At 39.2% G+C, this 20,851-nt stretch overlaps 1 protein-coding gene across 1 annotated transcript in view; it reads left to right on the plus strand.

The window, feature by feature from the left end:
* LOC104578686 (ephrin type-B receptor 5) overlaps window positions 1-19,315 on the plus strand; it is a 53,337-nt gene extending 34,022 nt beyond the window's left edge. Inside the window, exons 6-16 of the mRNA XM_010226248.2 lie at window positions 8,156-8,280; window positions 9,257-9,419; window positions 10,264-10,378; window positions 13,197-13,252; window positions 13,368-13,487; window positions 13,882-14,129; window positions 15,097-15,312; window positions 16,262-16,411; window positions 16,575-16,768; window positions 17,965-18,120; window positions 18,770-19,315. Of these exons, the coding sequence (XP_010224550.2) occupies window positions 8,156-8,280; window positions 9,257-9,419; window positions 10,264-10,378; window positions 13,197-13,252; window positions 13,368-13,487; window positions 13,882-14,129; window positions 15,097-15,312; window positions 16,262-16,411; window positions 16,575-16,768; window positions 17,965-18,120; window positions 18,770-18,878 (1,652 nt within the window). The 3' untranslated portion in view covers window positions 18,879-19,315. The remainder of the gene's footprint in view (window positions 1-8,155; window positions 8,281-9,256; window positions 9,420-10,263; window positions 10,379-13,196; window positions 13,253-13,367; window positions 13,488-13,881; window positions 14,130-15,096; window positions 15,313-16,261; window positions 16,412-16,574; window positions 16,769-17,964; window positions 18,121-18,769) is intronic.
* The last annotated feature ends 1,536 nt before the right edge of the window (window positions 19,316-20,851 follow it).

The raw sequence follows: 20,851 nt of genomic DNA on the forward strand, positions 1-20,851 counted from the left end.
ACTAAGGTAAATTACAAGAAATAAACATGTTCAGAAGTGAAACAAAAAAGTTAAAAAAATGTTTCTAAATGTTAGTGTATTTTAGCATCTTCAAGTGTATTAATCAGGATAAACAAATATCTTTTCTTCTACCTTAATTTATTACATTCCCAAAAAGTAGGGAGTCAGGAGCTCAAATGTTGGAGCAAGTCCATAGAGATTTTTAAAAGAAAGTAGATTTTTTGATTGAATCCAGACATAAGAAGATCTACTGGAGATGCGCAAGGTTAAAGGCGATATGGCCAAGTTGCCCTGCAACCAAGAAATGCATGTCTTTGTATGTAAAAGCCTTCCACTGACAGTTGGATTCAGGGTGGTGGGACTTGGCAATACCACAGAAATCAAAGCTAGAGAGTGTGAATGTATTTGTAAGAGGCTAGGAGGCAGAGATTATTATGCCTAGTGCCTCACAATTTAAGAGAATCTTCCAGAAGATTTTTAGGGGGAGTGGTGTGAGAGGAGGAAAAGCCTGCAGTGTCAAAGACTTGTGTTGAGATTAGGAATGCAAATGGCTGAGATGATGGGGGAAATTCATTTGAAGATGCGTGGTTTTCCAGAGTGAGATGCAACAGTCCAATAGACTTATTTGTCAGGAGCAGGGTTATGGGCAAGATATTTTCTTGACCAAAGAATTAAAAAAAGAGAGCTGTCAAAACATATATGCTATGGTGTTTTGCAGGACAGAAACACTGGCAAAAGTAAATGGAGTGTGAGCTCTCTATCCGTTGTCCTTTGGATGAATTAGGCTAATTTCTAAAGTAACAATCTGCTTGCTTATTTTCAATTCTAATTCCCAGCCTTGAGCAATAACCAAATGGCAGTAAGAATTTAACTGAATTGTTTTCTTCTTACGCAGCATCAATGGAAATATTACCATAGCTACATTTTTCCGTTAGTGACTTTCGTCAGCTTTGTTTTCTTCAGTGAATTTGGCCAAGTGTGAGTGGGACTAAAGAAAAATTTCTCTGGTCAATCCAAAATAAGGATCTGTTCCTTTTTTCTTTCTTCTTTTTCTCTTCAGTGTGTCCTGTCCCTGCAGCATGAACAGAGGATGAATGTGCTTGTTTTCACATTCCATGTTTCAGTGGTTGTTTAAATGAGGACAGAAGCTTTCTTGGGAAAGCTCTCTGGGAGAGCGGAAATAGGAAGTACATAATAGAAGATAGCACCTTGTGATATAAAGGAAAATCATCCATTGTTTGTTAAGCATGAGTGGAACACTGGCAGAAACAGTAAGAGTAGAGATAATAATAGTGAAAATAACTAGCCTTTCTACAGATTCTATAGTCTTCAGTTATATTTTCTAAATTGATAAGAGAACCCAAGAGACTTTTACAGGATGGAAATATTTTAGAGAAAGAGGCAGAGCCGAAGTATATAGTAAAGACATAGAGAAGGCTGTTTAAAAAGAAACAGATGTTAAATGCACAGAGAAGGAAGTGTCTATGCTGAATTCTACCTGCCCTCATTTCATGACTATGGTATGTGGGAAAATGTGGGGAACAAAGTTAAGGTCCTCGTGCCATTTGCTGAGAATATGAGGGTAGTAACATAGCTGAGAAGTGAGAATTTGAAAGAGAGAGATTTGCAGTTAGCACTAAAGAAAAAGGAATAACTGAAGGTCATCACGAAATGAGGAATACGGCGAGACAGACAAAATTAAAGGAGGAGTGAGACAAGGGAGTTATGTAAAGAAATTGTGTGTTTTTAGAAACTTCTGGGGTGAAAGAAGGGAAAGGAAAAACATAGATATCTATAGAGTATACACAGACTCTTGCTCTGAAGGAACAGGTTTCAGTGTGTATCCCATTTAAGTGATCTCTTGTGATATAGTAGTTGGAGCTTCTGTGGTTGCCCATGGAGAGATCTAGTCAGTGGTGATTCAACTGACCAATCACCTCCATTCAATTTTCCACATACATGGCAAAGAGCTATCTGAGACAGCCTAGAGTAGTCAAGATATCTGTCCGGATCTAGTAGGTATGATATAGAAGCATAAAGAGACCAAGCACATTAGGTATGGCATCTCAAAAGTATGTATGATGGAGCTCAGCTTGAGTATTAGCTTAAGAGACCACTCATCATCACTAAGTGTACTTCACTCATCATCACTGAATATACTGACTATTGATGGGATTCAGTTGCACGATCATAGGTATACAATCATACATATGCTTTTTCAGACGCCATTGAGAGTCCTATCTCAGGTTTTCCCTCTAGAAGATTACTAGTCTCCCAGAATCCAATGTCAAATCAACAAGTACTATGTCTTGAATCTCAGAGGATATCTCAGAAAGCATTAATATCTATTTCTAAGAACTGTATTAAACCCTAGATGTCTGCTGATGGCAAGATGAATTTAAATTAATAACATGTATGGAAGACAAATATAGTCATCCTACCTTCGATGTGTTTACCTCAGTCTCCACTGATGAAGGTGGAGAAGACACATATCTAGGATCAGAAATGCAATAAAGAGATAATTGGAATAAGGGAAGTAAGAGTGACACTATAAAAAAAAAGTTATTGTTTTGAAGTTATTGATTTCTTGTCTCTTTCATTCTGGTAAGATTAAAAAGCTTCAGTTAACATGTAGATCTTTTTTTTAGATTCCTCCCTAGAGGAGGAATTGTATATCTGGAGCAATTATTTTACTGATTCAGAAAAGCAGAATATGAGCAAGTACAGATACTGGCATAGAGTGAACATAATCTTCATCAGAGCACTCTTGGTCATCGTTGGTGTATGCATTTACTTTGTTTTAGAAAGGTTCTGTAACGGTGAAATCTCTGGATTACCTGGAGATTCCTTGGTGTGTACTGGAGTTCATTAAAAAAAAAAAAAAAAAGGATACATAGTTTCAGAAAAGTAGATATACTTTATTTGTTCAGTAATTAAGTTTTATGATCCCACTCGGTATTAAAGTAGCTCCTGGGAAATAGAGCCTTTGTGATTCATCCTAGGGAAAAGATGTGTCAGTTCTACAGGCAGGTAGCATTTAAGTACAAGGTATACTGATAGGGAAGTGATCTTTTCTTAATTTTTTTTCTTTGTATTTTCACTACAATTTAATAAAAAAAGGAAAAGCTTTCCTAAGTACATATTTGTTGGTGAATTGCATTCATGAAGCTGAAAACAAATGATGAAGATGACCTAGTTTCCTTTGATCTTTGGAGAGCTCTCACTTTAATCTAAAGTTTTAATTGTCCCCTGAACTAGTTCTCTTACATAGTGCTTGTGAGACCTAACTATCTGGGCTCTTTGAATGAAGGAGTAAATGCTGAAGGAACTTAGCATATTGTTTAAAGAAAACTTTGGTTGCATAACTCCATCTATACTCACAGAGATTAAAAGGCAGCAGATATATTGATTCAAATGAAGTTCTTCTCCAGTGGAATTCCTAATTTTAGGGAACACTGTTTCTTTTTGAAGACATTGGGCAGTCTACGTTAGTGGACTCTTCTTGTTCAACAATGAAGAAGCAGAAGCAGAGAAGGATGCAGCACCCTCTCCTTCAGATTCCTTCCTTCCCCAGTCTGTAAATTTTTAGAGTTGCAGTAACATGTTGCTGATCTGAGCAGATACTACTGTCACAGACATCAGCATTAAAAGAAAACAAAGCAGAAAATTGCCAAGCACTAGTAATGGGGAGAATTAAGCATTTTCAAGGCATTCAGAATAAATCCACTGCTGTATGCTACTAAAAAAAAGATCCCGGGAAATTACTGAATTGTGTTCATGTAGGAAAGTTGCAACTCACAGCCTGAAATAGTTATATTTACCTGATGCTTGAACTACTTTAGAGCTTCCATCAGATGTTTTATGTACAAGAGTTTTTCATATATTTGCTTATAATAATAGAGTACGAAATGAATATAATACATTTTGCAGTCTTTCTTGAAGGTCTGATCGCACAACATGTTGTTCAGTGAATTCTATTTCTCAGTGAATAGTAAAATCAGGCTGTATGACTTCAGATCTCAGCCAGTTAATCAAGTGTCGTTAGATGCAGACATAGCATGTCTCCTTGTGAAACAAAAGTGGTATGGAAGTAACAAATCTACATAGGATTCAAGACATATATGTGAAACAAGATTGTAAAACAGTGTTCTGTGATAAACATTGCTAATACCCGGCATGCAAAGAAAGAAAAACATTAATCTAGTAATTCTGTTTCCTCAAAGACAGATACTCTGGACATTGGTTTAAGGCATACAACCTTGAGCTTTATGTTCCATAATTTATTACTGGGAGAATACCTTTATTCAGAAGCTTGTCAGGAAATATATTCTTATGCCACCCACAAATATGTTCACACTTCAAACCACTTTAATATTGACATATGCTTTATGAAAGCAGACGTCTGTATAACTTCTACTTGAAGTGGGAAAGGTCCAACTCGAAGTGATGGGAGGGCTTTATCCTTAAATCATGGGCAAATATATGTATCTAAGTCTAAAAACTGTTGCAGAGAATTAGGTTAAAGACAATCAATCTTGAATTAATTAAGACTTTATTACAGAGCTTTTTTGCTGATTGATGCTTTTTGCCTTAAGAAGTATCTGCTTATTAGATGGATGTCACTGATACGAGCATCTATAATATAGCAGACTCAGCATTATTCCAGGTGACTATCCCATGTTTAACCTGAGTAATGGACAAACTTGGATAATAGAAGCACTCTAGGATGATGGGGAGCGTGGTCAAGAGGCTCAAGCACTCAGTGATATTTTTTTTCTTATGCTTCCCAATATTTCTGATTCTGCTAGATGTAACCTCTTTCTGTGTACAGCACATCTGTGTATAATGCCATTTATTTTTCTGGTGCAGGCTTTGCTGTGCTTTACTTTACATAGAGTGAGGTTAGAAGTCTCTGTCCCTTTAGCAAAACACAACTTGTGGATTAGTATCTGAGAGGTGATATGTTAATCATCAGATCCTACCTTTGCAGTATAACTGTGTATTTAGGGTTGCATCCATTTCTGCTTCATATGTTCCATATGTCCCATCAGGAAGACATCAACCTTTTAACAAGTATTACAACATAGTGGAATCTTTTTGATCAGTTATGAACTGGACAGTTATCCTGCTTTCCTCACACTATTGTCTGAATACAATGTTCTTCATTGATAGTTTAATCTCTACGGAAGTCTGTGTTTATTTTTCAACCTCTTCTATCCTTGTCAGCAAGATTGTAATGAGAAGGTGAAGCAGTTGTGCAGAATTGTTTAAAATACAAATAATTGTTAGAAATAAAAGGGGTAATTATAAAAAAATACTTTTGTTAACTTTCACTGTTGCTTCATTGATGTTTTTAACTACTTCCCACTTCCCAGGATGACCTGGTTAGAGCCTGTTTGAACTGTGACTTCCAGAATATTTGTATCTCATTACTAAAACCAATCCTTTTATCTTCTTCACAAGGACAGAAGAAGAGACTTTTCTGCTGTTTCTGCTCACTTGCTGAATTTCCTTGCCTTTTGTTCCTCCTGTCTCAGAAGTTTAAGTGTCTTGTGCAAAACCAGCAGAGCTGGTGGCAACTTTTCATTCGTGTGTTTTTTCTTGAAGATTTAGACGCTGTTGAAAATATTACTTCCATTAGGAAAATGGAAATGAGAGTTCCCTATCTTTTTATCTGGAGGTCTTATGTCAATACGACATTTTACCTGCAGGGAGAAAATAGAACAACTCTGTGAGCAGACTGAAAAGGCAAGCTGAAAGATCCCCTTTCACTTATCTTGAAATTTTTGTTTGGAGGTCTCTTCCTAACAAGAAACTCTTTTTTTTGTTGTTAGTTAGTTTTAATCCAAATATGAAGTGTGTGTGTGTTCCTAAAATCATGGATTTTTTTTTTTTTTTCAAAAGTGGAATTTCATTCTTCAGAAAGCTTCTTTAGTAAGTGGCTGTAACATCTGTTCATCTCCTTGCCCATTCTGAGAACCCTTTTTTAGAGGAACTACATATGAACCTCCTTCAGTAAAGGGTCTCCTATTACAAATACTATTACCTACTTTGATTGATTTCAGAAACTGTAAATGATAAAGGTGACTCTAGGAGGCCAATAAATTGGGGAAAAACAACTGAGTTGCTACTTTCATTTTCATATTTTAATTAAGTAGTATTTAAAATTGTTAACCGTATTAGCTTATTGTCTTCAAGATAATATTTTGTTTTCTTCCTCCCGATTTAATGAATCTCAGAGTAGCAGGAAGTGGTGGCAGTTCCGTGTGTCCCAAAATCTTGAATTGACTTTCAGATTTTTAGAATAATCAGCTTAAAGCTAATCAGAAGGTTTCTAAAAATAATAGGGATAAAAGTCTTACTTGCTTTTAGGTCTCTTTTATGTTTGTGGACCAGATCTTTATTTTGGACAAAAAAAAAGTTGATTTTTTTCCAACAAAAATTAATATCATAGAATCGTAGAATGCTTAAGGTTGGAAGGGACCTCTAGAGGTCATCTAGTCCAACCCCCCTGCACACGCAGGGTCACCTACAGCGCGTGGCACAGGACTGCATCCAAGCGGGTTTTGAAGATCTCCAGAGAAGGAGATTCCACAACCTCTCTGGGCAGCCTGTTCCAGTGCTCTGTCACCCTCACTGTTAAGAATTTTTTCCTTAAGTTCCTGTGGAACTTTGGATGCTGCAGTTTCCAGCCGTTTCCTCTAGTTCTGTCGGTGGCCACCAGTGAAAAGAGTCCAGCACCATCCTCCTCACTGCCTCCCTTGAGGTACTTACATACACTGATCAGGTCTCCTCTCAGCCTTCTCTTCTCCAGCCTGAACAGGCCCAGCTCCCTCAGCCTCTCCTCATAGGGCAGATGTTCCAGGCCCCTGATCATCCTTGTAGCCCTGCACTGGACTCTCTCCAGCAGCTCCACATCCCTCTTGTACTGTGGGGCCCAGAACTGGACACAATACTCCAGGATGTGGCCTCACCAGGGCTGAGTAGAGGGGCAGGATCACCTCCCTCGACCTGCTGGAGACGCTCTTCTTAATGCAGCCCAGGATCCCATTGGCCTTCTTGGCCACGAGGTCACACTGCTGCCTCATGGTCAACTTGTCGTCCACCATGACACCCGGGTCTTTCTCTGCAGAGCTGCTCTCCAGAAGGTCAGTCCCCAGCCTGTACTGGTGTCTGGGGTTATTCCTCCCCAGGTGTAGGACCTTGCACTTGCCCTTGTTGAATTTCGTGAGGTTTTTCACTGCCCAGTTGTCCAGTCTGTCCAGGTCTCTCTGGATGGCAGCGCAAAGTCTGCCACAGACTTTAAACACTAAAAGCAGGATCATGAGATGTGGCAGCTCCAAGCTGGAGATATACCTGACTGACCCATTCTCCCAAAACCAAAAACTTAACAAGCAATATAAGTGTAAACAGGGAAAATAATATCTATATGTATAGTTTTGCCATCTGGACAAGTGTCAATGAATTATCCTCGTCATCTGCCTGTGTCCTCCTAGTGACTGGCCTGGAATCCAGGATCTAGTCTTGAACATCAGAATGAGAATGAAAGATGTTTCCAGTCACCAGTGTCCTCCTCTTCCTCCTTTTAGTTTGCACCAGTAATCTAGAAAGGAAAGGCTCCGTTTCTTAGATAGGCCATACCTCCTTTTTTCACAGTGAAAAAATAAATATATATATAATCTGTTGGAGAAGCACAACAGAGTTTTTTTTGTTGTTGTTGTTTGGTTTTTGTTTTTGGTTTTTTTTGCTGTTACAATTGTCACAGCTTGTTCAAGAGGGGCATCCCAGAACAGGATGACGGCACTGAACATCCTGTCAAAGCTGGTGCTTGCATGTACTTGCATGTACAAATTACATATTTTAAGACCAGAAGAATCTCCCAATTACATTGTAGATCATTTGGAAATTCCTCTTCACTATGAATTGGCTATGGGATTCTTCATTTTCTGTCTGAGCTGTTGGTGACTCTGTCTCCCAGTAGTGTGAAATTGTACCTAGATTTCTTTGAGCTGTTTTTTAAAGTACTTCTTCATGTAAATTCAGGATAATTAAAGAAAGGGATGAATTAACATACCAGGATATTATAGTAAATATTCAATTGTCATTCCTCATTAAGCCTTTCCCTTTGCAATCTCTCTTCTTTGTTTTACTCTAGTCCCTTCTGCAGTTCCCATGATGCATCAGGTGAGTCGTACTACCAGTAGCATCACTTTATCCTGGCCTCAGCCAGACCAACCTAATGGGATGATCCTGGATTACCAGCTTCGCTACTTCGACAAGGTGAGCAGAGAATGATACAGTGCAGGCTGCTGTTTAGCTGCAAAACAAGAAAGGATAGGAAAATCTGTCTTGGAGATGGAGAAAAGTTCTTCAGAGTTCTGAGGGAAGAGCAGATTGTAACAAACACTGAAGTTTATAGTATGTGTGTCATCTAATATTCTCAGCGTGGAACCATCTAGTGATGAGAGAAAAAAAGACAGTTGTAGCTAAGTTAAAGCCTGTGACTAAACAATTAAGTAAGTTTAATGACAGTTGGTACAGGGGTAACCACAGAGAATTTCTGCTGCTGTTTCTAAACATGGTATACGCAGGAGTTGGAGTCACTGCAACATTTTATCATGGGTCATGGAGGGATGTCTTGTTCCCCCATATATGCCTGGAGAGATATCTTTAAGAAGTTCAGTGGGGAGAAGTGCACTCTTTCATTCACTAAGTGGCAGGTCTCAGTCACCTGTTTATGTGCTGGAATTACAAAACGGCAACACAAAGTTCATTTCCACCCACAGCTTCCATGACTCCCAGTCTAACTAATTTGAGGGAAGAGGTCTGTAACGCTGCACAAGCACATTCCCAATATGTGCAGGATTATGCAGGGCTACTGTTTTTTCCAACAAGTAAAGCTCCCTGCAATTTATAACATGTCCAGTAGCTTCCTGAATAAAGTATTATACGTGTTGCAAAATTTCAGAACAGACCATTGGATGCTTTTGAATGTTCTCAGTAAAGACCCGCAACACAAGATACTTCCATGTCTCATTTTGTTTAGATCAGCATTGAGGGCTTTGGTGGGCCTGTGGAAATGGAGGGCAACAGTAAGAAGCATGAGTAGTGCACGAGAAACCCAGGTCTGAATAGCAGATGGGAGAGGGAAAACTGAGGACTACTGGACTCCCATAAAATCTAGCGTTCCTTGATGAGGATAGCTAGTAATGTTGGCCAAGAACCCATATCCCTTTTTGGTCATTGGCATTCACAGGCAGATGATGAGGATAATTCATTGACCTTGACTAGCGAAACCAACATGGCCACCATCTCAAATCTGAGCCCAGGCAAGATCTATGCCTTCCAAGTACGAGCCAGAACCGCGGTGGGCTATGGACCATACAGTGGAAAGATGTATTTCCAGACTCTAATGGGAGGTGAGTGCTGCTGTTCTGTACTCAGCCTGGCACAGATTGATTTTTTACTTATGTGTGCCATTGAGTATATTAGCTTATGCTCCAAAATGCTGCAACCTGACACTCTTACTTGTGTCATGTTTCTGTATGCCATGATTTGCAGATGCAAATTTTTTTTCACTCACAGAAACTTCACACTGTCAGACCATGCTATTTACAGTCATTTTAGCCTCTGGTACTTCCATATTCCCCATTCCTACTCCGTGTTTTCATATACCTGTGTGCCCAAGGAAGAAACAGAGTGCATCAGCAGTTCTCTTTAGGAAAGTGTTAGAGTGTACAGTACTGTGCTCTGCTGTGGTTTGGCTTCCAACTGCCACAGGATATGTCACAGTTAAATGTTTTTGCAAGGACAGATGTGGCAGAGGATATAATACACAGAACCTTGCCTTCCAACAATATCCCCATCCATTCATACAAAGAGAAATGTACCATCTTGTAAAAACTTTGGTCTGGATCAAAAGTACTTAAGTCTATCATCTATAAGCTAAGCTAAGACAGTGGATTCGCAGCCCAAGTTCAGTGGTGGCTACTGACATAGCTACTCAAGTATCAGTGGATATGGGGAGGCAAAAGAGGGTTGGAGGGAACACTGACTTTCCAGAGGTAGAAAGGGAAATACTAGAGAAGTTCAGCGAAGGGAAGGAGGAATAAACATAACAGCATACGTTGACATGCAGGAATAGCCTTGGAAGCAGAGGGCTAGGAATGGAATTATGGGTGAAACCTAGCTGAGTAGAAAGGAAAGTCTAACAGCCCTTGTCCTCTGCATTTTGTGTGTGTGTGTGTGTGTCTCCCTTGCTAGGGGAGCGCTCGGAGATGGTGCAGGACCGACTGCCGCTTATCGTGGGCTCAGCACTTGGTGGTCTAGCCTTCTTGGTAATTGCTGCCATTGCCATCCTTGCCATCATCTTCAAGAGGTGAATTCCTTGACCTGCTCATGTGCCAGTGCCTGCACCCCAGAAAGTGGAACTTACCCCTGCAACATAACCCTGTCCCAAGAGAGACATCCTGATCGACATTCATTCAAATGCCCTTGAGACCCTAATCTGAATTTAAAGGAAGATTCTGCCTCATTATTCCCATCTGAGGTGCATGTCCTTGGGTAAAACACTCATGTACTTAGTTGCAGTTTAGCTAGGTAACAATAGAGCTTTTCAAAGCTAGTGCTAGATATTAATATTAATATTATTAATAATATTAATTTAAATGAATTACTTCTAAAAGGGACTGTAAATTAAGTCAGGCAAGTAATGAATGAAACAATGTAGAGAAGAAAAACTGATTTAGACCCCCTTTCAGAAGATGCTGCATAGCAGCAAAGGATCTTCTAATCAAGAACAATCAGACTCCATAGATCATTTGCTAAAGAAAAAAAAAAGCTATCCATGAAATACAGGCTCAGATAAAGTCTAGGTTTGAAAATGCAATACCACATGCCATTTAGGAAAGGGAAAAAAAGGGAAGATAAGTTAATGCACAGGTAGTTTGTGATGGCAAAAGGACAGAATATTTAAACTGCAGAAATAAGACAGCGCTTTTTAGGGGTTGGAGGTATTTGATAGTTGTAGAAAGGAAACGGTCATCACCCACTTCTTGGATTTCCTGAGTTTTGAACTTTATCCCTTAGATTGTCAACTGTGGACTTCTGTATCTTTGCTCTACTCTGCCTCTAAACAGGAGGGAGCTACTAGCTTTTCTTTTTGCTGGACTAAAGAAATTTATAAACTGCTTAACTTTAGAAAGTGACATCTAGTTTCTTTTTTATTATTTTATTTTGTTCTCTTCCCCTTTCTGTATTTGTTTTCTTCTTCTGTGTATATTTTATTTTTTTTCTGGAAAGACAAGAATTATCAAATATTGTTATGTTTATATTGTTATATTGTTGCCTCCTTTTGTAGCTTTGAACTGTTAAAATATGATTTCTTGTTACAGCTGAAAATGTGATATTGTGTGCACAACTCAATAAAGCATATATTTTTCTAAGAAAAAAACAGGAAAACAAAACAAAGCAAAAAAAAAAAACTACAGTGAATTAATATACCAGACTGCATTGGGGAAGAGATTCCATCAAAGGGATTCTGTAAACATACTTTACTACCTAGAAAGATATATATCATAAAAGATTTATTTATACACAAGGATGCATGTGTGATAAATAGCAACTCAAAAAGAAAAAGCTGAGTGACTCAAAAAAAAAAGCTATCAAATTTGTATTTTAAATTTGTCTAGAAGAGTAAGTTTGAAGATGTAGGAAATGAAGAAGACCATATAAAATGAGCTTTTAAAAAGATTGAATGTATTTAGAGACAAATACAATAATTTAAACTCGTTTTTGCAAGTGGTTAGTACATCGTGTCCTGCCAGTACACAGTGTGAAAGCCTTATCTATTTAAGCTATTTACTTGCTTTTTTAATGATGGATGACCTAGAAAAAGCTCATGTAGGTCTGCCTTGCCATATGCATTTTAAAAGATCTTGGGCAACACCCTCTGATGCCAATTTCTTCCCACAGTAAAAATAAAAGATTTCTGAAGTAGAAATAACTCCATATATGGTATTATGGCAGAATTAAAAAAGAAAAAAAAAAGGCTTGCAAGTAAGTATAATGGACAAAATTTCCTTGGTCCTTTTAGTAGCTTCATGTAACATCATATTTCAGAAAATTATGATTTCACGTATTAACTGAAGCAAATAGAAAACCACTCAACAGAGGTTGGAGAGCTGCAGCCATAAGACAGATATTAAACAGCAAAGCATGTGAGATGATACAAAACCATTTATACAACAGGAATACTGCAGGATACCTTAGGTTTGATTTGGGATCTAGTCTAATTAATACGATTTAGAATTATTTAGAAATGATTTAGCATGAATTACACTTCTGAAGGAAAAACTCTAAACTGTGTTAGGAAAAAAAGAAAATGACTTGAAAATGGGAAATATTAACAGCAAAACAAAAATAAACTTGGAAAAGGAAAATGGCTTGAGTCATACACATATCATGAGATGACAAAATTTGAGAAGAGCTTTTGCTGAGAAGCATCTATTCTGACTGGAAATCAGATGTATCTTTGTAAAAAAAATACAATAATAAAGATTGTACCTGTTTAGAGCTGCACACACAGAGGTCACATCATGGAGCAGATTTCTGTTCATGATTCTGTGCAGTTGGTTTTGGGTACCATACTTGGGCAAAGGCTAACTGAAGTAGATGCTGTTAAGCGACAGAGAGCGTAAATAAAAAATCAATCTTTCGGGGATTAATTAAACATCTAAAGTATGTGAAATTTGAGTAAATGGCTCTTAAAAATAGAATACTCTTGAAGAAATTAAAAGGCATTGAAAGAGAGGGTTTAGGTTGGTATTGAAAGGAGTATTTTGCAGCAGTTGAATTAAATTAAGAGGTAAGTTTAGCCTCCACAGAAAGAAAGTTTCCAAGAGAGTAATGCTAAACTACAAGGCTTTTTTATTCTTGCCCCCTTTTTTTTTTTTTTTTTTAATCACAGTAGTGCAGGAAGCTCTGTCACTTGACATATCTAAACTGGGATTGCGCACCACCAAGTAGAAAGCAATACTGCACTGTTAAATAAAGGATAGGCAGGCTAGGATCTTAATGGCCATTTTCCACCCCTAAGTTCAAGGATCCTCTGAGCCTTGCACTGTGAAGCCTACTCCAGCATCCTATGGGAGACTTTTGTGTGTGTGTTTGACTTTCTTTTCCTTTATGTCCTGCAGTAAAAGACGAGAGACTCCATACACAGACCGCCTGCAGCAGTATATCAGTGCACGAGGTAAGTGTTCCTGAGGAACAAATGACAAGGACCAGTCTCTTTTCAGGACTCACTAGCACCCATTTCTCTGAAGGGTTGACTCTCGTGATGTTTTGGGCTGTCTTCTCCACTGCAGGGCTTGGAGTGAAATATTACATTGACCCTTCAACCTATGAAGATCCCAATGAAGCTATTAGAGAGTTTGCCAAGGAGATTGATGTGTCCTTAATCAAGATTGAGGAGGTCATTGGATCAGGTAGCGTGAGAAACTACAGATTGTAAAATGTCTTCTTATCTGCCTTGAGAGCTGACACCCTGCTGGGCTGAAATGGACCCCACCCTGCTTCCTGGCACATCAAGTCTCTCTGGATAGTTAAGCTTCGTTTTTACTCAAATGCACCTTAACCTAATTAACCTAAGATGCTGGCCCCAAGGCAAGTTGAAAACATCCTGAGAAGACCCAGAGTGCCTCATTTGAACCCTGAAGACGTATCCTCCAAGCTGATTGAATTCAGAACCTTCAGTAACAGCCTAGTAACCCTATTCCCAAGTAGTCCTGGTATTTTTCATAGTACAACATTTTACTGCACAAAACTAAAATTTTTTGCTGTGTTGCCTTACCTGAGCTATGTTTCTTCCCTCCCTGGCAGGAGAGTTTGGAGAGGTGTGTTTTGGGCGCCTAAAACCGCCAGGGAAGCGTGAATATACAGTTGCTATTAAGACCCTGAAGTCAGGTTACACAGATGAACAACGGCGGGAGTTCCTAAGCGAGGCCAGCATCATGGGGCAGTTTGATCATCCCAATGTCATCCACCTGGAGGGTGTAGTCACAAAGAGCCGACCAGTCATGATTGTCACAGAGTTCATGGAAAATGGATCGCTGGATTCCTTCCTCAGGGTACCACAAGCTGGAGTCCCCAACAACTGTTCCTTCTTCACCTTGCTCTGTGCCGCTCTCAGATCTGTTAAATTTATCATTCCTTCCTATTTCTCCTTGTCTCCATATTGCTCTCTGCAGATGCAGTAGAAATATAAGCAAGTTATCAGATTAAATGTTTGCTGGGCCAACATGTTATAATGCTCACTCATCGTATAACATCTCTATAACATATAGATGTCTTCAACTCAAATGTTTAATGCTAATCAATTCCAAGTTGTTCTCCTTTGCTTATGGCCCTTCAGCTACTATATATGCATGCTCCAAAGTTTGCCTTTCTAGTAATGCTTTTACTCTTTATTTATTCTGAATGTTTTCATTCTAAATATTTTTATTTATTCTGAATGTTTTCAAGTGACTTAAAATAATTAAACTTCCCAGTAACTGTAGAGTTAATGTAGTACTTATATTAAATGCAAACTGTCAGTTTCCCTTTTTTTTTCCTCACTAATAATGAAACAAAAATAGGTATTTCGGTAGTGCAGATTCTTTCATTTCTTTCTCTACTGAATCAAATGCAGATTCAACCAGAACTGCTTTAGACAGTAAATTTGGAAGAGCATGAACGTACTGAATAGAATTGCATAAAAAATAATTGCAAAGAGCAGAGCTGTCTATAGATTGACCCTCTCAATATGAAACAAGGCACAGCATTTTTAGGCACAGAAGGCTAACACAGTCTGTAGCCACCAGATGAAATTTGTCTTCAAAAGTAGATCACTGTTGTCTGACTTCATTAGAGATTATTTTGCCTTAAGGATCTCATCCTTCTTTTTACTGGCTGTCCTTGAACTTTCAGAGTTTGGATGAACCTAAGATATATGTACTCTAACTTCATAAATCCACCCTGTTATATTGCTCTTTGCTCTTCCCTGTTGGCTTCATTTCCCCTTGTTACACAAACCTTTATTTTCCTTCACATTTGCAGCAGAAGGAAGGACAGTTCAGCATGTTACAACTGGTGGGAATGCTGCGAGGAATTGCAGCTGGTATGCGCTACCTTTCAGATATGAACTATGTGCATCGTGACCTGGCAGCACGTAACATCTTAGTCAACAGCAACCTTGTGTGCAAGGTCTCAGACTTTGGTTTGTCCCGTTTTCTGGAAGATGATGCTTCAAACCCCACCTATACTGGAGGTCTGGTGAGTTACCACTCTGGAGGGAGATACTGCTCTGCTGCCAAGCATAGAATTGCCCTGTGTTTCTCTTTGATTAGACATATGTAGAGCCTTTGTTCTTCATGCCCATAGAACATTCATTTGACTGTGCAAGAGTACAGAGTACTTTGGTCTACCCTTTTTAATTTACCCTGAAACCACAGAAAAGTGGGGTGGGGCCTTTCAGCTTGGGACTGTTTGTTCCAAACCAGCAAAGAACAAGAATAATTGAAAATCTCATCCATGTGAACTGAGGTGTCTGTACAGTTCTTCGTGGAATAACGATGAATAGGACAAACACCATCAACTGAGTTCATTGATTTCTTACAGGAAGTATAAAGGACTGAAGGAAAGAATGAAGTCTTTGAGGAAATAGTAGTTTTTCTCCTCTAAACAAGATAGCCATCAAATACATCCCTTGGAGGGGCTTATAACCAACCATTAGATGAACTTAGTTCCTATGAAGTTCTGACAGCTGTTAAATATACCATGAAAGCAGCTAGAGTATAGCAGGCAGGTTGATACCAGCATTTGGTATAAAGGTGTAGGCAAGTTATAGGTATATATGCCTAGTAGAACCAGTACATGCATTATATTTGATCTGGCAGGTCACACTTGCATAGAGGTTAAGACAGAAAGAAGGAGGAGTTAATTAAATGAGTTAAAGTTGTGACTTTCAGCAACTTTAGATTATCTGCCACCAGAATAAAAAGGTTGAATTCCATTATATTATGGAATTCATAGAAATCAGGAAAGGCTTATGCTTCATCTGCAAGTCTCAATAGAACAAGGTAGACCTTAAACATAACCTGAATTTAAAACAGCAATATCTATTGTTGTTGTGCCTCCTGCTGGGATATGATCAATTTGGTAATGTCACTTCTTCAAATAGTCCATCTCACTAACTTTCTGATTGCTCTCCCACTGTCTCTAGGGCTGCAAAATCCCCATTCGTTGGACTGCCCCTGAAGCTGTCCAGTACCGCAAATTCACCTCCTCCAGTGATGTCTGGAGCTATGGCATTGTCATGTGGGAGGTGATGTCCTATGGTGAGAGGCCTTACTGGGACATGTCCAATCAGGATGTAAGTTTTGGAAGCACTGAGAATGTTTATCTACCTTTCTCCTCTGCATCAAATTCAGTAGTAGAAAATCATACACAGCCCAATGACTGCAACTTGCGGTTGTTGTTGATTGTTTGTTTGTTTGTTTTTCCCAGCTATGATCAAGCTTTGTTTATTCCTTCAGGTAATTAATGCTATTGACCAGGACTATCGCCTGCCACCACCCCCAGACTGCCCAACTGTTTTGCACCTGCTAATGCTTGATTGTTGGCAAAAGGAACGGGTACAGAGACCCAAATTTGAACAAATAGTCAGTGCCCTAGATAAAATGATCCGCAAACCATCAGCACTCAAGGCCACCGGCACTGGGAGCAGCAGGTAAAATGATGATTTAGAGCGAAATAATATGGCTGGCCTTTGGGTATGCATCATGAGGAGAAGACAGCAGTGAATCAGGCTAAAACATCTTTATCCAGCCCCCTCATCTGAGACTGGGACCAGTTAGGAAGAAAAAGTGGGGGAGGGAATTGGAAAAAGAACTATGTAGTCCAATTCACTTAGTGGATGATCAGAATGAATTAGGAGTTGCCAATGCTGAGTATGAGATGTGCGTAGAATGAACAGGAGTGAGAGATCTTGGAGACGAAGAGAGAGACAGTACTGTGTGCAGCTACATAAGGTATTAGAAGAGGTGATCAAGGACAAGAAGACCTTAGCTTGTGGAGGAAAGGAAAACTGTAGTAAGAACTTGCATCCCATATTTTCCCATCTGCATTTTTCAGCCTGATGAAACCAGAGGCCAAAGTTCAGCAAAGGAGAAGTCTCTGGGGGGATAAATGGAACCAAGATTAGATAGCTGTCAGGCTGATAACGGAAGTATGTCCTGTTGTCCTGGAGGATTTTTCCCAAGGGTGTAAAACCTTGACCCACTGCAATGAAATCTGTGGCTGGGGGACAGGAAAAGTGCATGGTTGTGTTCAATTTACTAAAAGCTAGAACATAAAAACAGTTGTAGCTTTGGACAGATTTAGATGACAGAGGAAACAGTGAATGCCATCCATAAACAGATTTCTTTGCCCTTTGACTGTTAAAATTTGATGTGTGTTGCAATCCAGAAGACCCACTTCCTGTCTCAACAGGTTACTGTTTGGTCTAAGGAGAGCATTGTGGGGATGGCGAATGAGTCACAAAGGGAGAAACATGCAGGGTTTCTTCTCTCTTCCTTGGAAGCCTTCCCACTGCAACTCCTTTCTCAGCAGTTAGGTCTCATTAGAAAAGTCCCAGAAAATGTAGAAAGGGCAACAAGAAGACAAAATGACTGAGAAAATATAAAATGGGAAAAAGCATAACTTCCTTAGGCTGAGTTGATTGGTTTTAGGTAGAAAGGGGAAGATAGGTGTCCTGAAACAGGATATCAAGCTGGGATGCTAAAAATCAGGGCATGAAGAACAAATACCATCATTTGGTACTGTTCTGTACTGCTCTGAGATTGCATTTTCTCCTCTTAACTCTAATCTTAACGAAGGTGGTCAGCTGATGGTAACTTGGGCTTTTAGAACTTATCTGTTTTTCAGACCATCTCAGCCTCTGCTGAGCAACTCTCCTCCAGATTTCCCTTCACTCAGCAGTGCCCATGAGTGGTTGGATGCCATCAAGATGGGCCGTTACAAGGAGAATTTTGATCAGGCTGGTCTGATCGCGTTTGATGTCATATCACGCATGACTCTGGAGTAAGTAGAAGGGCAGACAGCAGGAAATAACAGACACAGAGCTTTCTATGCAGAAAATTACCTACTGCAAAGAAAAAGCACACTGAGATATGTGGAGTAAGAAATATCTGGAGAGAACATACACATGAGAAAGGAGAGGGAATTCAGAGCAGAGTAGTTACTCTTACGTCTTTTCAGACCTATGGACACACTCAATGCCACTGCACATTTTTTATCTGTGTCTATAAGCACTGTTAGAGGTCCCATGCACATTACAAAACGTGTTGTAGAGAGACTGACAGCTGCCATAGATAATAACCATTTTCAGGGGCATGTGAAGAACTAGTCATGCTAAATACTGGGTTTAATTATTATGTGGAAGATAGGAGCCAAGAGAAGGACAGAACAGTGGAACATTCTTCCATTTCATCTTATTGTATCATAACCTACCAAGTTGAGATTAAAATAGACATATAATAAAATAGTTGAGATTAAAATTTTACCACCCAAATTTTTGCTTTGCAATGCAAAAGCAGAAACCTTATAAAACGTTTCTCACACAAAGATGATATCCACACAAATTGATGTGGAGCTACAGGGAGATGGACTGGGACAGTTCAAAACAAGAAGCCCGTTTTTAACATCTTCCACACCCTCCATTCTCTTGCAGAGATATCCAGCGAATTGGGATCACCCTGGTTGGTCACCAGAAAAAGATTCTCAACAGCATCCAGCTCATGCGAGTCCATTTGAATCAACTTGAACCAGTTGAAGTGTGATGTTTACACCATCCTCATTCCACCTGTCTCAAACTTTGGGAAAGGTTTTGGGGAGAGTCAGAGGATTTTTTTCTGTAAAAGAAAGAGATGGCAAGATGCTCCTTTGAGACATAGTGCGGCCAGAGTGTGTGCACTGAATGTCTCATTCCAACATCAAAAACAAAGTCTCAAAGTCTTGCCATGGGTTGAGAGCAGAGCTACATAAATGATGGCATTTAAATGTGACTGATGTTGTACACTGGGAATGGGTTGAGGGAGGGAAAGTTCTATCAACGTGGGGAGAAGTGAAATAATAGCTTGGACATATCACAAGCACCTATTGACTCTTTTCTGCCAGCAAAGGGGATCAGAAAAGTTTATGAAGCCATCAGTACACATATTCTGTGGCTGGGAGCCCAGTAAATTTGCAAAGACATAATAAAGGCAAAAGAAAGTTACCTTTTTTTTTTTCTAAAAGACTGTCATCTTGGTGTTTGAGATGATAAGTCAGATGTTCACGGGCATCAGCCTGTCATTTGTTATGCCAGTTTGGTGGGGAAAGCAAGGTATTGCACAGTATGTGCCAAGAGATGAAACATGTCACCTGGTAACTGTTTCAGAGGTTGAGAAAAGGTTCAAATTCCATGCTATTTCATGCACAGTTCTTGAATCTGCTCCATGATCCAGAAGGAATATATACTATACCACTGTGCTGAGATGGCAACTACCCGGTGCTACGCAGCAATCTCCATGAGATTTGGAATGGACAAAAGGAAGCAGTAAGATTCCTCAAATCCACCCTTCTCCTGTCAGCTATTGGAGAGGGGAAACCAGGTAGGTTCTTTTTTCCATCAAGCCTATCCGTGGGAGGAAAAATGGAAATTCCAAAACTCCAAATCATAATCTAGAATTTGGGTATTCTTGTTCTCTTCTGATCCCATTACAGACACTGAAGACAGTGACTGAAAAATCTGAAGCCCTTTACTATTGAAAATGCTTGCTTGTTTTCTCACCGTCCTCAGCTAGTGCCCTAAAATTGATGAACTGAACAGCATTGGGCACAGAATATGTGTTGAAGAATGTTCTTGAAGAAAATGCAGACCTTCAGTACTCAGTTCCAAATTTGCCATATATCATTGGATCAAGGGAGGCTGAACTTCCCAGCAATCAGTCTGGACCTTAAAAAGAATAAGTTGTTCTTAGGATCAACCATACAGAATGTTCAGAGGAACTTAAGTTGTGTATTCCTTCAAACAGACTAGTACCTGCTTATGGAAAGGTCTGCTTTGGGGAGGACCAGAGCAGAGACTTTCTTTGTATGCAGGAGTATAAGAATTAGAAGCTGAACTGGAGAGGAAAACTCATGAAAAAATATACTTGTCCTCACCAACACATATGAAAAATGGAGATGGCCTTTTTAAGCAAAACCCATATGAAGCCACTGCTTAAATAGCTGCTGTTTTTGTGTCTGGAGAGAGAACAACCTTGGTTATCCTGATCTGTGCCCATCTGTTGTCCCACTGTGAACTAGTCATCAACTTAACCATTTTGTATTTCTCCATTTACCAGGCAGGGTTAGAATAATACCACAACTTCTGCAGATACTTTTCCTCTATGGGCTTAAAAATCCCCCAGTCAATCCAGCAATTGAAGACTTAGAAAACGCCTTAATAGTTAATGAAAAATCCCATAACATGACAGGATGCGCACCAGAACAGTTCCACTAGAACAGGCAACACAATGCAGACTCTTTATTGCACGATAAGAAGAGATTTTTTTTTTTTAATTGAAGAGGAAAAGCAGAGATACATACTTTCAAGATATAAAAGAATTTAATACAAAAACGGGAAGGAAGAACAAAATATTCACATCAGTGGAAAGTGAGTGTGAAGATGAAGGAAAAAAAAAGAAGAGAAAAGAGAAGAGGAAAGAGAAAAGAAAAAAAAGATGAAAGGAAAAAGGAAAGAAAAAAGGAAGAGAAAAGGAAAGAAAAA

Source organism: Tinamus guttatus, unplaced genomic scaffold (genome assembly GCF_059628265.1).
Source record: "Tinamus guttatus ecotype Peru unplaced genomic scaffold, ASM5962826v1 Tinamus_guttatus_pri_ptg000408l, whole genome shotgun sequence".
In the NCBI taxonomy this organism is placed as follows: Eukaryota; Metazoa; Chordata; class Aves; order Tinamiformes; family Tinamidae; genus Tinamus; species Tinamus guttatus.